Here is a 14,877-nt window from a genome sequence, read left to right as displayed (position 1 = left end):
AGCGGAGTAATAACCACTAATACGAACACATTAAAAACCAAATAAGATAAAATTAAAATATAATAATAATACGGAAGAGTTCAATAAAAACACAAACACACATCACAATTCCATGTTCTAAAACAAAGATCAAAAGAGGACGGACACTATGGAAGAGATCAATAACTTAACGAGCCAGAAACAAAGACACACCACAATGTCGAAGTTTTAAAACTGAACACAACGACACAAGGGTAAAAACAAGACCCCTTTTTATTCAAAATAAAAGACACGGCCAAAGCAAAAAACGCAAACAATCCCGGACAGCACGGCACATTACTCTTCCTCGGACTCTGATTCTGCACTCTGAAGCCACTCAATGAAGGGTTTAACGTTCTTCCAAATCTGAGAGTTCTTGTTATCACTTTTCAGCCCTTCTTGATACCACTGCAATATGTGTTCTTCCTCCAACGCATCAGCATCGTAGAGTGCCTTCAGAACCAGAGCAACCTCCTTAAGTGCAGAGGAAGTGGACTTCAAAGAAAATTCCTCAATTGCACGCAGCAACAGCAGCGGCATACCCTCTTCCTCAGCAACTGCAGCAGCAAGGTAGTTCTTCTTCTTGATTGCTTCTTTTGCAAACCCTTTCTCAATGTCCCCAAATAGGGCTTCGTACAGAGCACTCATCTTTTCTTGTGGAGAGACAGGAAGTGATGCCCAATGGGTCACCAATTCTTTGGCCGAAGCACCGTTCTTCAAATCAGCTTTGAGTTCACCAACCAGAGTCTTGTAGTTCATGGAGTTACCATTACCAGGATTATCACTTACCTTAGTGGCTGCTTTCTCCTTCTCTGGTTCAGGTTCAGTTGTGGACAGCATGACCATATCAGCCGTCACAGCACTTAACTGTTCTTGGATTCGTTGACGAGCAGCCTCCAGTGATGTGTCTGTTTGCCATTCAACATCATCTTCATCTTCAGCATCGTCCTTCTCATCAGTTGGACTTCGAGTAGGAGAAGAATGATCTTCATCAGAGCCATTTTCTTTATTCCTTGAAGAGCTTGATTTTGTGGTGGCTTCCTTAGAAGTTACTTTCTTCTTGACGACCTCTTTCTTCAGTTTTTTCAGCTCCTCATCAGCTGCTTCGCCTGCCTTCAGTCTCTCCTTCTCAGCTCTCCTCATGGCCTTCTTGTCTTTGGAACCTTTCTTTGTTTCTGGTGGGTTCTTAATGATGAAAGTAGTAAGCTTGTCTCTCATATCCACGTCAGACACAAAACCACAAGCAGCACATTTCATCTGGATCATTTGATTCTTGGTAATTATGATCTCAGTTTCAGGATTTCCACAACCATAACACTGGACATATTTCTTAATGAAGTTCTCAAGAAGACCAGCAAGTTTTGCAGTGTCGTGTGCTCCGTTGACATGAGAAGTCCCAGTTTTCTCATCAAATTTTGACTGTGCTCCAAGTTCACAACCAAAATACTTTGTTGTGTAAGCAGCCGGCCTTGCTAAAGCTTTTGCAATATCAACCATATTGACAATATTCGTTTTGATGCCATTGCCTCTGCCCTCAATTTTGGTAATCATTCTAGGCATCTTATACCTGTAGAAGGCATCATCACTGTTGCCAGCACCAATGTTCTGTAAGGCCATGATGAATTAAATGCAGGAGGTCTCAGATAAACAGAACAGAATATCACAGTTAGTAACGTTGATTTGCTGATAAAGATCACAAAGACTCTCCTTCAGAGATTGGAGGAGGCTGCAGATAGAAACAACAGAGCTCAGTATATTCCTGGTATGGGGCACGATACATACAGCTGAGTTTTCTAGGTAACGGCTTGTTCTTTTTCTTAGAAGACCAAAAACACTCTCTAAGCAACTCAATTGCTCCCAAATGGATGGTTTCCTGTTCAAACATGAAAGAAACTTCAACGTGCACCTTCACCTCGGAATCTGCTACCGCAGAACTAGCAGGAATCCTGAATCAACAACAGAATCTAACATTATTTCAGTTACAACAGTAAAATATTTTATATCAATAACACTTCAAAAAGACGACAATATAACAGCAGACAAAAGTAGTTTAACCCACAACAATAATGCCAATTAATGGCTGAATAACAAAACATAACGCAAAAACTATCAAATACGACAAGGACAGATGTAGTGAATAATTATTGCAAAGATATAGTATTTCCCGCCTGAAGCGAAAAATAACAATATTTGTCACAAGCAGCTTGCAAATAGCTTAAATTATTTAAGCATGTTACATTTAATATCAAATAGATCAACAAAACAATAATAACCAAGCCTAAAATCATTAATGAAGGCAGTAATCAGCTACATAAATTTGTAAATGACATTCGACTCTAAAAAAACATTTGAATGTAACCTAAACGTAAAACCCTAGCATTCTTATAAAACATGAAAACCTAAATCTAAGAAACAAATCAAATTCAATCCAGATTAAAACATCTATCGAACACCTCCAACATGCTTAATTTAAACCTAAACATTCATTATAACCTAAACCTAAAAAACAGATAAATCGAGATTAAAGCATATATCAAATCAAACCCCTCAAAACTTGCAATGTATTTCATCTAAAACTACCCTTCTTCGACAGAATAATCAATAAAAAAGTTATCACTATTTCGTCTTTTTTCCCCTTCATACAAAATCAATGTGCTTGTGAGGGTAACTTATCAGTTATCACATACATACAAATTCAAGTCCTGTTGAAGGTTCCATAATTTCAAAATCAAGCTCAAAATCTAACCTACTGAATTCAAATTTCACAAACCAATCTCAAAAACATCATAATTAACAATTTACAGGTTTCCAATAACAGAGATTCACAACAATTTCATATCACTAAACACATAACAAAGACATAAAATTGAAGTGAAAAAACAAAAACCCTAAATTTTGGCACACCTTTTCGTGTAGAAATATTTCCGAGTTCTTTATTATCAACTCACAGAGATTAACGAGAGGAGAAGGAAACGCAGTCGCGTATTCTGTTTTATTTGCGGCTCGAGTATTCTTTTCTTTTCTTCTCTCCTTAAATATTATACTAAAAATTAAATTATGTCAAAATTATTATGTAATTTTAAATTTTTTAATAGACATTTATCTGGTGGGATTTTTTTTTTGACTAAATCTTTTAAGAAAATATTTTTAGGTAACAATTCTTAAAGCAATCCATCTAAATCGAGATTTTTTTTTTTGGTTGAGTATAGTATTTGTAAAGCAATCCATCTAATAAATTTTTTTTAAAAAATCATATTTATATGAAAATAAAATAATATGACATTAAATTTTATTTATAAGAGATCGGTATATGGGTGTTCGCTATTTTTTATTGGTCTAAAATATTAATGACCAATTTAATTTTCTTTAGAAATGTTGAAATGTGTCTTTCATTCGATTTCAATTGAATTATATATTCTTCAATGTGAAAGAATTTCATAGAATTGACCGAGTGGGTATGAAAGAATCTCGATTGGGCGCTACTTGCCTATTGAGAGAAGTCATCTCCGATAAAGTCTTCATGCTCAACTCGCTTTGTTTGTTGATGTCACAAGGGCGGGCTGCAAGAGGAATTGCCCGATTTGATGTTGGAGTTGCGGAGCTTCCTTACCTTACCATTATACTCCCTCCGTCCCAAAATAATTGTCACCTTGTGCACTATTCATATAAGCTACTTTGACCATTTTTTTTATTGAGTGTTGTTAAACAGTGCTCCCATGACACTCGTTAAGCATACCAAAAAAGGAAATAAAAAATAAAATTAACATGGAAAAGACAACTTTTTATACTTTTGAGGTATTGAATACACACATTTCGAGACAAAATTTATACTTTAACATGTTTAACCAGTGTCTTGGGGCACTATTTAGCATTTTCGTTTTTTTATTAATGTATAAATATAAATATTAGCATATGGGGTCTTATTAGATTTGTCTCAATGAGTACTATCAAAATATCAATTTTTCATAATTTTTAATAATACACAACAAAATATATTCACGATCAAAATTATACATCGGCAAGTGTGCAGTGATAAAATGTGACAATTATATTGAGACGGGGGGGAGTATCAAATAAATTCATATTCTGAACGGCTTATTTGTGTTTGAGTGAAGACTCATTTTGATCTTTTATTAAAAAAAAACGGTACGATTTAGGCCTAACAAAAATAAAACTCAATTAGTCTTTGATATTTTTATATTGGGTTAAATTAGTCCCTATTTTATAACAAATTGGAGACTAGCTTGTCTCCAATATGAAATGTTATGGACTAATTTGAATTTTATTTTTTTTAAAAAAATTGTATTGACCTGTACAAAAATTTATGGGGATCAAAATGGATATTCACTCTTCTTGTTTTCGGTGAGACAAATGCGTGTTTTTTATAAGGTGATATTTGATTTTATTGTATTATTTCTGACCATAGATCTTTGGAGCGATTTTTATAGAAAGTTTAAGATTGAGTTAGTTTTCCGGAAAAGGAAAAAATCTATTACAGAAATTAATTAACGTAATTGTTTGTATTCTAAAAGAGTTTAATGGATATAAGCAGACGGAATAAAAAAACTGTACACATTCAACCAATAAGAATGTTTCAACATTCCTTGTCATATCAAGAAAGTGAGGTTAAGTGAGGTGACGTGGCGAAAAAGATGGCTACGATCGAGTGAAAGGATAAAATTATGCATATTGTTTTTCTCATTCTAAAAAGGACAATGCTAGTTATCAAGTTATCTATGATATTATCTTATGTATTGCACCGGTTGTTGCTATAATCATGCTTCCAACTCTAGTCTTGTGTCAAAAAAAAAAAACTCCTTGTCTAGTCTTATATGTCCGATATTAACCTTCACCTCTCGGTATTTCAATTTCGATCTCAAACAAGCAAACATAATATCATCATGTTTACAAGACAAATAATGCATAAGACTAGATTAATCAAAACAAGATGATATAAGAATAGAAATCACATAACCTCCACTAAAAAACTCCTTGCAACTCCAAGGCAAGTGGACTACTCACCTCTGATCATGGTGAACAACCACAAAAGGAAATAAACTAAACTATGAACACAAGAGAAAATGGAAGAAAGAACTTTATTGATATTGTACCAATGTTTACAATGTGAAGCTTGATGAGTTTACAAGTGAAAGAAGACCTTTATATAGCCATGAGTAACATATCATTCGTTGGATTCCAATGGATGAAGGGTTTAATACATATAGTGGACAATAAAATGGGAAAATAGAAAGTTAAAAGTTGATTCTCCATCAGCAGAGCCTGCCACGGCCGTGACCAGCCAGGGCTTCGAGCGTGCCAAATAGCTTCTGTGTCCAAAACACTAAGGAGTAAACTACGGTTCAAATTCCCTCTAGGCAAGACATCCACATTAAATTGTATAAAATGAAAAGGTAAAATATAGAGATCAAATTATATAAAATGAAAAGGTAAAATATTGAGATCAAATTATACGGTGTCTAATATTAGATATTCAAATAACACAACTCCTATAATATATAAATACTAACGAGTGGTAGTCGTTGCCACCACCGAGGAGGAACGGCGACCTACAAAGGTTTCGCCGAGGAGTGAAGGAGATATCTATATGGATGGAGGGGAATTAGTTGCGGGGGTGTGGTTAGCAACATGTATGATGTGTGGCTAGCAACTGACATTTGAAATGGAGGAAAACTTTTCATAAAACCTCAGAATATAGAAGAAAATATATTCATTAAGAAATCTAACACTTGAAGCATACAATATATGTTTTGATATCTAATATACAGTCTTGATTTTTACATGAAATGTAACTGCTATGACAAATTGAAAAATCCCTTTAATACTTGTTGGAGGTGATAGATCTGTTTTTGAGTATGAAAGCAATGCAATCCTTTAACTCATACATCAGTTAGTGTTTCCTCTGAGGGCAATTTCTTCGTAACTTTAAAGTTTTCTGGAACTTCCCATTTATTCTGTTTCAGTTTTGGAGGTGGTGTTGGATCGGCATTTGGAGCAACTAATCCTGGTTTTCCGTCATCAATAACATCATCAACCAAACCGTATTCCTTCGCTTCCCAAGGATTCATAAAATTATCACGAAATGTGTCCAAATCAATCTGCACAAGAATAAAGTAAAATTAAAATGGTGAAAAAATATGTACCATTTTGGACAACAAACTAAATAGACGGTGCGGTGCCATATCTAACCTGCTCTTCAGACTTTCCTGTAATTCTTGATAGTATCTTGTTTAATCTAACCTTCTGATATACCATTTCTCTTGCACGGATGCTAATTTCTGTAACCTGTAATTACATTTCACTGTTTAGTAATAGACAATGGAAAAGCTTTTGCTCAGAGACACAAGCTAACTTCCAAAAGAAATCATCATGCATATTTGTAATCAAACCAGAGATTATGAATTCATAAAAGTAGGACAAAATAACTTCAGGTAAAATATTTCTATCAATTCCCACTGCAAAATAGTTTTTGGTATACCAAAGTTGCATCACTATAATGCATCTACATGAAGAAAGGCATGCCAATAAAAATTTAACTTATAAACAACTACAAAGGCAGCCTTCAAACCGAAGCAGAAATAGCTTCAGCAGTATGCACGATTTAAAGCCGTGGCTTGTGAAGAGGGGCTCCATTTTAGTGCGCTATGGGCCTATGCCGCATGGAATGAGTGGAATTTTCTAAGTGTGGGAGAAACAGATATATGAAGTAACAAAACACGGTTAAGATGGTAAAAAAATAAAATTACAAGATTACTTGAGAGCTTTGTAGAAACAAAGTCCTCCCTTGCTTTTAGACGGAACTACGAGTTACGAGCTACAAGTTGAGTTGACAGACAATTTACTGAAATCTAAAGATTACTTGAGAGCTCAAGCCAGCAAGCATAATAGGGTACTGGAGTTTCAAGTGGGAGATTGAGTTTATCTTAAACTACAAACTTATAAATTAAGGTCCTTAGTTAGATACCAAATCCAGAAAATAAGATATTAGTAAGATGGCCTACAAGGTGCAGTATACTGACAGTTTCTTGGATGAATTTGAAGGTCATAGCAGTACAGAAACAGGCACAACTTCCTCCGGTAATGCTGTCTGACCAATATGAGTTACAATTGCAACTGGAACAGATTCTTAGTGTGAAACAAAGGTTCCTCAGGCACTTAGAGGTGTTTATCAAATGCTTGAAAATTGAAACCTGTTTGAGTAAGAGAGCAGTTGAGATTGGGAAAGCTAAGATACATACAAGAGGCTTTCCCCGCTCTCCACCTAAATGACAACATGGCTCTTTTAAGGGGTATTGACAGAAAACAACTCCAATTAGAAAGGTCTAGCAGAGGAGAGGTAGGCACAATAAAGAGGATAGTGACCTTTTAAGGACTTCTTACCGGAACTCTTCGAGTATATTCTTCTTATGAAAGTGTACTGCATATTTGAAACCTTTGAGTTATACGTAATTCTCATATAGTAGTATAGAGTAAGCAAAAAAGTTGCTTGGTTATTAGCATAAATACAAATTGACTTATGTCAACTAATCAGGTTACTAGAATATTTAAGCTACAGATTTGAAGCAATCCATGTCGAGGTTTATGACAAGAGTGATTCTTTCACTCATCAAGTTGGAATTGAGCTGTTAAGAGATACTTGCAGTTAAACATAGTTTCCACATCCCACACTTTCCCAACAAATGCTTGAAATCTAAAATTAGCTTAAACTTAAACATGATTCTCCACATGCAAAAAAAAAAAAAAAAGCCATAAAAAACTTCAGACCTATTACCAATTGACGATAATCAAAACAGGAGGATATAAGTGGACAGTCTTACTCTTCCACTACCACCTCCCAGCGGTTGATGGATCATAACTCTGGCGTTCGGCATACAATACCTCTTCCCTTTTGTACCAGCAGCAAGGAGAAATGCACCCATGGATGCTGCAAGTCCAAAGCAAACGGTTGAAATATCTGCCTTGCATAACTTCATGGCGTCATAAACTCCCATTCCTGCATGGAACGATAGACAAAACAATAGCAATTAGCAGAAAAATGACGTATTTCAGATCATTAAACTGAGAAATGCACCATACTTCACTAATCCTGAGTTCCTTTCCAATACTCACTGATTCAATAAATTTATTCTCTTGTGAATAGAACCTTTCAAAAGCAAAAATGGGATTCCTTTTTTCACAAATCTGAGTTAGCTTGTGAATCAGAGTGATCAACAATTAATTGTTTTATTCGGTAGTAAAAATAAAGTTATAACACAGACCAACAAATCTGTTAGCACAAACAGCGAATCACTAAACTAATGTGAGTTATTAAAGGCTGAAAGTTTGTGTATGATAATCACGGATTGCAGAAAACAGTAGTATGTTCAAATTCCGTTGCTCTACAGCGCCGTTAGAACCGCTATTAAACACCAATTTGTACTAAATAGTGTATTGCACAACAATATCAATTTGTTTAAATTCAGCAACGCTGTAGCCACTATTTGACAATACTAAGTAAACATCTCTTGAGCAATCAATCAACAAAATTTAGCTCAAGATTGAAGTAGATCCGGAACAAGTCAGGTGCAGATAAGAACAAAACAAACAAATTGAAAACATCCAGTAAAACTTTGCTTGCATACCAGCAGTAACAGAACCACCAGGTGAATTAATAAACAACTTGATGTCTTTCTTAGGATCCTCAGCATCCAAAAACAAAAGCTGACTAACTATAAAATCTGCAATCATATCATCCACCTGCTCAAACAAATCAATTCACAAACACACACATTATCATCAGATACTAAATCTTCAGTTCCATTTCATTTTTCCCTCTTTTCTTTCATTCTTTTACCATTACCACATACCCCCTCCGGTCTTAATTATAAACAAATACTTCCTCTGGTTTCATATATAAGCAAAGATTCATTTTTCAGGTTCATAGAATAACTGATGCATCTGATCCATACTTCAGTTATTGAATGAACCTGAAAAAATTAATTTTTTTCTTATATATGAGACCGGAGGGAGTATCCATCAGATGCATCATTTATTCAACGAATCTAAAAAATAAATATTTGTTTATAATTAAGGCCGGAGGGAGTATTCAAAATGAAACTAACAACCATAATAAAAATATCCCAAAATCAACAACATGAAACAACTCTTCACCAATTCAACACTATTATTTTGAACCCTTTTCCCTTATTTGTCCATTCTTCATGATGTTGTGACCCACATGAACAAGTTTGTAAATTTCTCACAGAAACATAAAAAAAAGCAAAAGGGTACTCTTAAAATATCAAAACAACAGCAATAAACCCCAACCCAAAACAAGAAGGGGGAAAAATTGATAACCTGAGAACCCAGAAAGACAATCCTTTGACGGAGAAGCATGTTGGTAGTATCGAGTTCTTCGAATTTGGGAAGCCATGGAGAAGAGGTTTTTGCTGCAGAAAAATCATTGTTAACGATCCAATTAGAGGATAAAGTGGGTCTATTTGATGCGTTAACGATGAAAAGAGGTTTGGTTGAAACTTTGAAGGTGGGAATTTGAGAGTGAAAAATGTTATTGTTATGATTATGCTTTAACAGTGTCTTCTTGTTCGAATTGAAGCTCAGTGGCATACATGTTGAAGCTAAACTCACTTCCATTTTTTCTTCTGGTTTAGCTTTCTCTCTATTTTGGTTACTATACTAACCAATGGTGTGAGTGTGACTCTTTTTGTTTTGTTTGATGTGAATGTGATTGGGTTTAGATGTGGACTCAAATTTTATATATTTTAAAAAAGCCCAAGTATTAATGTTTTTTGGTTGGAAATTGTTATTAGCACCCATTATTTTAAAGTTTTAGTCAGAAGTGTTAAGATTTCTACGTCGAATGTGAGATGAGTTGAATATGAATATGTGTAGAGGTAATCATCGCTTTATAAATCGGTGTTGCAGGATTGAGTTAGGTTCAACTCACATTCTAAGAGGTAGGTTGAGACTCGAGACAAAGAATTAAGCTTATGGAAGGGGATGAGATGTGGAAGAATATCATTGTGGCCAAGTAGGGAGAAGATTCATTGGGAAATGCGAGATTGGGGTGTTACGTTGGGTGGGACTTTCATGCTCTTCTTGGTGGCGACTGGCGAGATTTATGTCGATTGGATAGAGGAGTTAGGTGGTTTAAGCAGGTGATAAAGAAATTTGGGTGTGGCAATTCATTTAAATTTTGGAAGGACATTTAGGTGGGGATCAACCACTACATCAACGGTTTCCTCGTCTTTTTAAATAATTGGGGTGTGGTAATTCATTTAAATAATATTACTACTGATAATATAATAAAGTTAATTGTCAAAAGTCCCCATGAGCATAGCTCAATTGACAGGGACATTGCAAATTATTGCAAGGACCATGGTTCGAACCCCGATACTCCCACTTATTCACCTTAAAAAAATGTGAAATTATAGTCACTGGGCTACTTGACCTAAAAAAAAGTTAATTGTCAAAAAAAAATATATACTCTATCCGTTCCAAAATGTTAGTTACTTTGACATTTTTACCCATATTAAGTAATTGCTAACTTTTGTGAACGTTGTCAAAAATTATAATGTTTTTTCTCTTTTACCCTTTACATAACATTTACGGCCCGTTTGGTGCACAAGATAATATAGTGACAGGATAGGATATACAACAGGATAGTGATAGGATAGGATATCAGCAGGATAACAGTTATCCTCAGTTATCATATCCCGTGTTTGATGCACACAAGATAACAAACATGATAACTATATTATATCATATTTTTAATACATACTTGTTCATACCAATATGATAAGATACATAACATATTTAAATGACAAAATTACCCTTGTAAAACAATTGTTATTTTTAAAAAATTATATTGTAATACTTTGAATTTTATAAATAAAAATATAAATAAGTAATCAAATAACTTTAAATTTTAAATACAAATCATGAGAAAATAAACAAATTAAGTTTTTTATATGAATCATGATCAAATAAATAACTCAATTATTCATGTTAGATAAGCTAAATAAATATATGATATATCTCATATGTAAATAATAAAACTATCATTGCAAAAGAATTATATTTAAGTTGTTATTAAATTTAAATTAATATTCCTATTTTGCAATTTTTTAATAATTATTTTACTTTAAAATATTGTAATTTTAGGAGAATTTTGATTTTTTAGATTATATAAATTACAAAATTTCCCTTGTGAGAAAATCACATATATATATATATATATATATATATATATATATATATATATATGTTGGAACAAAATTGATTTAAAAATGTTTGCCCCTAAATCTATTAAGGTTTTGATGATAACAAAGTATTAATATACAATTGGAAGGACTAAAACTTTATTTTAAGTGTGCAGAACTTAGTTTCAGATAAGCTCTGAATAAAGCTCAGAAGATGAGTATTCAGAAGTTCACAAGGTTTCAGAAGATAATGGTCCTCAGTAGTTACAAGCATCAGAAGATGAAGTCATCAGAACCTCTTAAAGTCTGAGCTTCGTCAAATTCTGATGATCTTCTTGAAGTTTGTGAAGATTCTCATTTGAAGGTCAACTCTCCTACCAATGAAGAAAAGGACCCTTCAACCCTGATCAGAACAGCTAATCTCTTTTTGTCTGTCCACTCTTGAGAACGTGGGATATCAGACTTATTAGCTGAATAAGGAAAGTCTTCTCTGCACATGGTCAAAGTGTCTGAAACTCTTTCTCTATTTTGGAAACGACCAAACTGCATCAGACAAGTTGCTTGAAGACAAAGGATATCTTCATCAACGGTCATCTTTGCAACGACTCTTTCTCAGTTCTATATATACTAGAAGAATCAAGTTGCAAATAAATCATCAATCTTACACGCGCTCGAACAAACTCTGAATTTACGAATACAAGCTCTGAACCTCTGAACTAGTGTTTTTAACTCTTGGTCCAAATACTTTGTATTCATTGTATTTGCTCATTAAGGTTCTCTTAAGAGCAGTTGTATTCTTTCAACTACTTTATTATCTCTGTTATTTTGAGAAGTCTTAAGCTTGTGTGCTTGAGCATTGTTGTGAAGTCTCTTGCTTGTGTGCTTGAGCAGTTGTAATCTTGTGTGATTATAGTGAAATCCCTTGGAAGTGCAAGGGGACTGGACTACTCTCGTTTTGTGAGAGGAACCAGTATAAATTGCTTGTGTACTTTCTCTCTCTCTTATCTTGTTATTATTTGTGTTACCTATCCGCTGCTAACGTAGCTAAGTTAAGAACTTTGAAAAAGTTTTAACTTGGCTAAAACACAATTCAACCCCCCCTTCTTGTGTTTTCACACCTTCAATTGGTATCTAGAGCACTGGTCTGTTACTTTCACTTAACAGTGAGACAGTAAAGATCTTGTGAAAGCACTATGTCTGGAGGAGACGATAGTACTAGAACAACTGGTGAGGCCAGTGATGCTGGTGGTGGTCCTAGAAATGCTTTTGGTTTTGACTACTTAAGTAATGAATCACATGAACATAGTGGCAATAGAAAAGCCCCTATATTCAATGGTGATGCATCATTATTTGAGTGGTGGAAGGAAAGACTGTATAGCAATATTACTGCTATTGATCATGAGTTGTGGGATTTGGTTGAGCTGGGAGTAACTTTTGAAAACTTAAATGAACATGGAAGATTGTCCATTGAGCACAGAAAGTTACTCTCACCAGCTAACCTAAAAACCTATATCAAGCATCACAGAGTAAAGGACATTGTTGTTGGTGCTATTAGACATGAAGATTATGTCAGAATAGAAAACAAGTCAATTGCTAAATCTATCTTTGACTCTATGTGTGCTACCTATGATGGTAATGAAAAGGTTCAAGAGGCTAAGGCTAGTCTCTTGATAAGGCAATATGAACTATTCACCATGCAACAAGATGAAAGCATTGAGACTATGTTTACAAGGTTTCAAATCCTTGTATCTGGTCTTAAAGCTCTTAAGAGGAGTTATTTCACCTATGACCATGTTCAGAAGATTCTGAGGAGTCTTCCTATTGCATGGAGACCTAAGGTCACTACAATAGAGGAAGCTCAAAATCTCAAGACTCTGAGTCTTGAGGTTCTGATAAGCAATCTCAGAAGCCATGAGATGGTTCTGAATGCTGACTCAGAAGCTAAGAAGAAGTCCAAGTCTGTGGCTTTACAGTCAACTAGGACTCCTTCTAAAGCTCTTAAGACTCAGCTTCTTGACATTGAAGAGGAATCTTCTGCAGATGGTCAAGAGGAGGAAATGGGTGAAGAGGAGTTTGCCTTATTCACTAAGTTTCAGCAATGGAACAGATTTAACAAAAGAAACTTCAGAGGAAATAGCTCAAGAAATTTTGTCAGCAAAAAGGATGATCAGAAGAACTGCTTCAACTGTAAGAAGCCAGGACACTTTATTGCTGACTGCCCAGAAATGTCTGCCAAAGACAAAAGCAAAAGATACAGCTTAAAGAAGCAACAATTTAAGAGCAAGTTGAAAAAGAGTCTGATGGCTACTTTTGAGGAGCTATCATCTGAGGAAGAAGTTGAGGAAGAGAAAGAGGCAAATCTAGCCCTAATGGCTTCAACTGACTCAGATGCAGACTCAGAGGATGAATCAGAATCAGATTCAGAAGTTACAGATGAGGTATTTTCTGACTGTTCCAAATCTCAACTTATAACTGCGCTTAACAAGGTCATTGAGAAACATCTCAGAGTGTTAAGTAAACAAAAAGCTTTACAAGAAAAGCTTAACACTCTGACTGAACAGGAAGGTCATTTTCAAGGTCTATACCAAGAAACTCTGAACAGAGTAAATGATCTTGAAAAGGGTTGTGCTGTGTGTCACAAACCTATTGATGAGCAGGAAATGGCTCTTCAACAGTTTGTGCATCTCAACCTTGGGAAGAGCAAGGCTGCAAATTGGATTTATAATGTCATGAGACATAGAGGAGAAGGACTTGGCTATGAATATGGTAGAACATATTCAAAGCTAAAGACCTCTGCCAAAAAGGTTGGAAAATCTTGGGTTTATTATGTTGTTCCACCAAGTGAAGAGGGAAAGAATTCTGGTACTCTGGGAAATGAGGATGATGATCTGAGAAAATTAGAAGCTGACAGCTCAGAGGAACCAAGTTCCTCAGGATCTGGAAAGAAAAGTTCAGAAGATAAAAGTTATTCAGAACCTGAGAATATTAGTTCAGATGTTCTGAAAACTTCAAAATCTGAGACTTCAACTTCCGGAACCAAAGGAACTTCAGTACCTGAAACAAGTCAATCTAAAAGCTCAGAAGTTTTTAAAAGAAAAAATTCAAACTCCAAACCTCAGAGACAATACAGGACTCAGATTATTTATGATTCTAGAGTCAGTAGATATAACCAATCAGAACAAAGGATTGGTGATAAATACAAATTCTGGAATCATAAACAGTCCAAATCTTGGAATAATAACAACTCTCAAACAAAGAAAAAGTTCCAAAAGAGTTATTATTCCAAACCAAAATCTTTCTCTAACACTCAACAACATAGTAAGCATTTGTGGACTAACAAGCGTGGACCCAGAAGATGGGTACCAAAAGCTGAAATAATGTACCATTCAGATTTACCAACTAGGAAAGGATATGTCTTGCCTAGAGCATGGAAACAAGTCCAATGCAAAGGAAGAAGGGCTTATGTCCTAGACAAATGGCTGACAAGTTCTCAAGTTACCAATCAGAACTTGAGAAATGAAGAGGAAGAATACTGGGATGACTTTATCATTAACTGTGATGAAGAATTCTACCGCAATGATTAAAGTTGTTTCTCATACAGCCTACCACTCAAGGAAGTATCATGAATCACTCATGGTAT

At 34.9% G+C, this 14,877-nt stretch overlaps 2 protein-coding genes across 3 annotated transcripts; both read right to left on the bottom strand.

Moving 5' to 3' along the window:
* Positions 1-47: 47 nt before the first annotated feature.
* Positions 48-3,080, bottom strand: LOC123888757 (eukaryotic translation initiation factor 5-like). 2 transcript variants are annotated; one of them, XM_045937918.1, is made up of 2 exons: positions 2,923-3,080; positions 48-1,964 (listed from the first exon to the last, which is right to left on the bottom strand). In XM_045937918.1, the coding sequence occupies exon 2, from the start codon at positions 1,633-1,635 to the stop codon at positions 316-318; it is 1,320 nt and encodes a 439-aa protein (XP_045793874.1). In that variant the 5' UTR covers positions 1,636-1,964; positions 2,923-3,080; the 3' UTR covers positions 48-315. The 2 variants fall into 2 exon arrangements, with proteins under 2 accessions (XP_045793874.1, XP_045793875.1); XM_045937919.1 differs by having other exon boundaries at positions 48-1,982; positions 2,923-3,042.
* A 2,651-nt stretch (positions 3,081-5,731) lies between these two features.
* On the bottom strand, positions 5,732-9,756 carry LOC123888758 (ATP-dependent Clp protease proteolytic subunit 3, chloroplastic). Its single transcript, XM_045937920.1, has 5 exons — positions 9,373-9,756; positions 8,658-8,772; positions 7,854-8,029; positions 6,226-6,321; positions 5,732-6,134 (listed from the first exon to the last, which is right to left on the bottom strand). Exons 1-5 carry the CDS (start codon positions 9,667-9,669, stop codon positions 5,916-5,918), a joined length of 903 nt encoding a protein of 300 aa, XP_045793876.1. The 5' UTR covers positions 9,670-9,756; the 3' UTR covers positions 5,732-5,915.
* Between the last annotated feature and the right edge of the window lie 5,121 nt (positions 9,757-14,877).

The sequence above is a fragment of the Trifolium pratense genome, linkage group LG6 (genome assembly GCF_020283565.1).
Source record: "Trifolium pratense cultivar HEN17-A07 linkage group LG6, ARS_RC_1.1, whole genome shotgun sequence".
In the NCBI taxonomy this organism is placed as follows: Eukaryota; Viridiplantae; Streptophyta; class Magnoliopsida; order Fabales; family Fabaceae; genus Trifolium; species Trifolium pratense.
The sequence above is the reverse complement of the archived record's forward strand: the minus strand, read 5'-3'. Positions and strand labels throughout refer to the sequence as shown.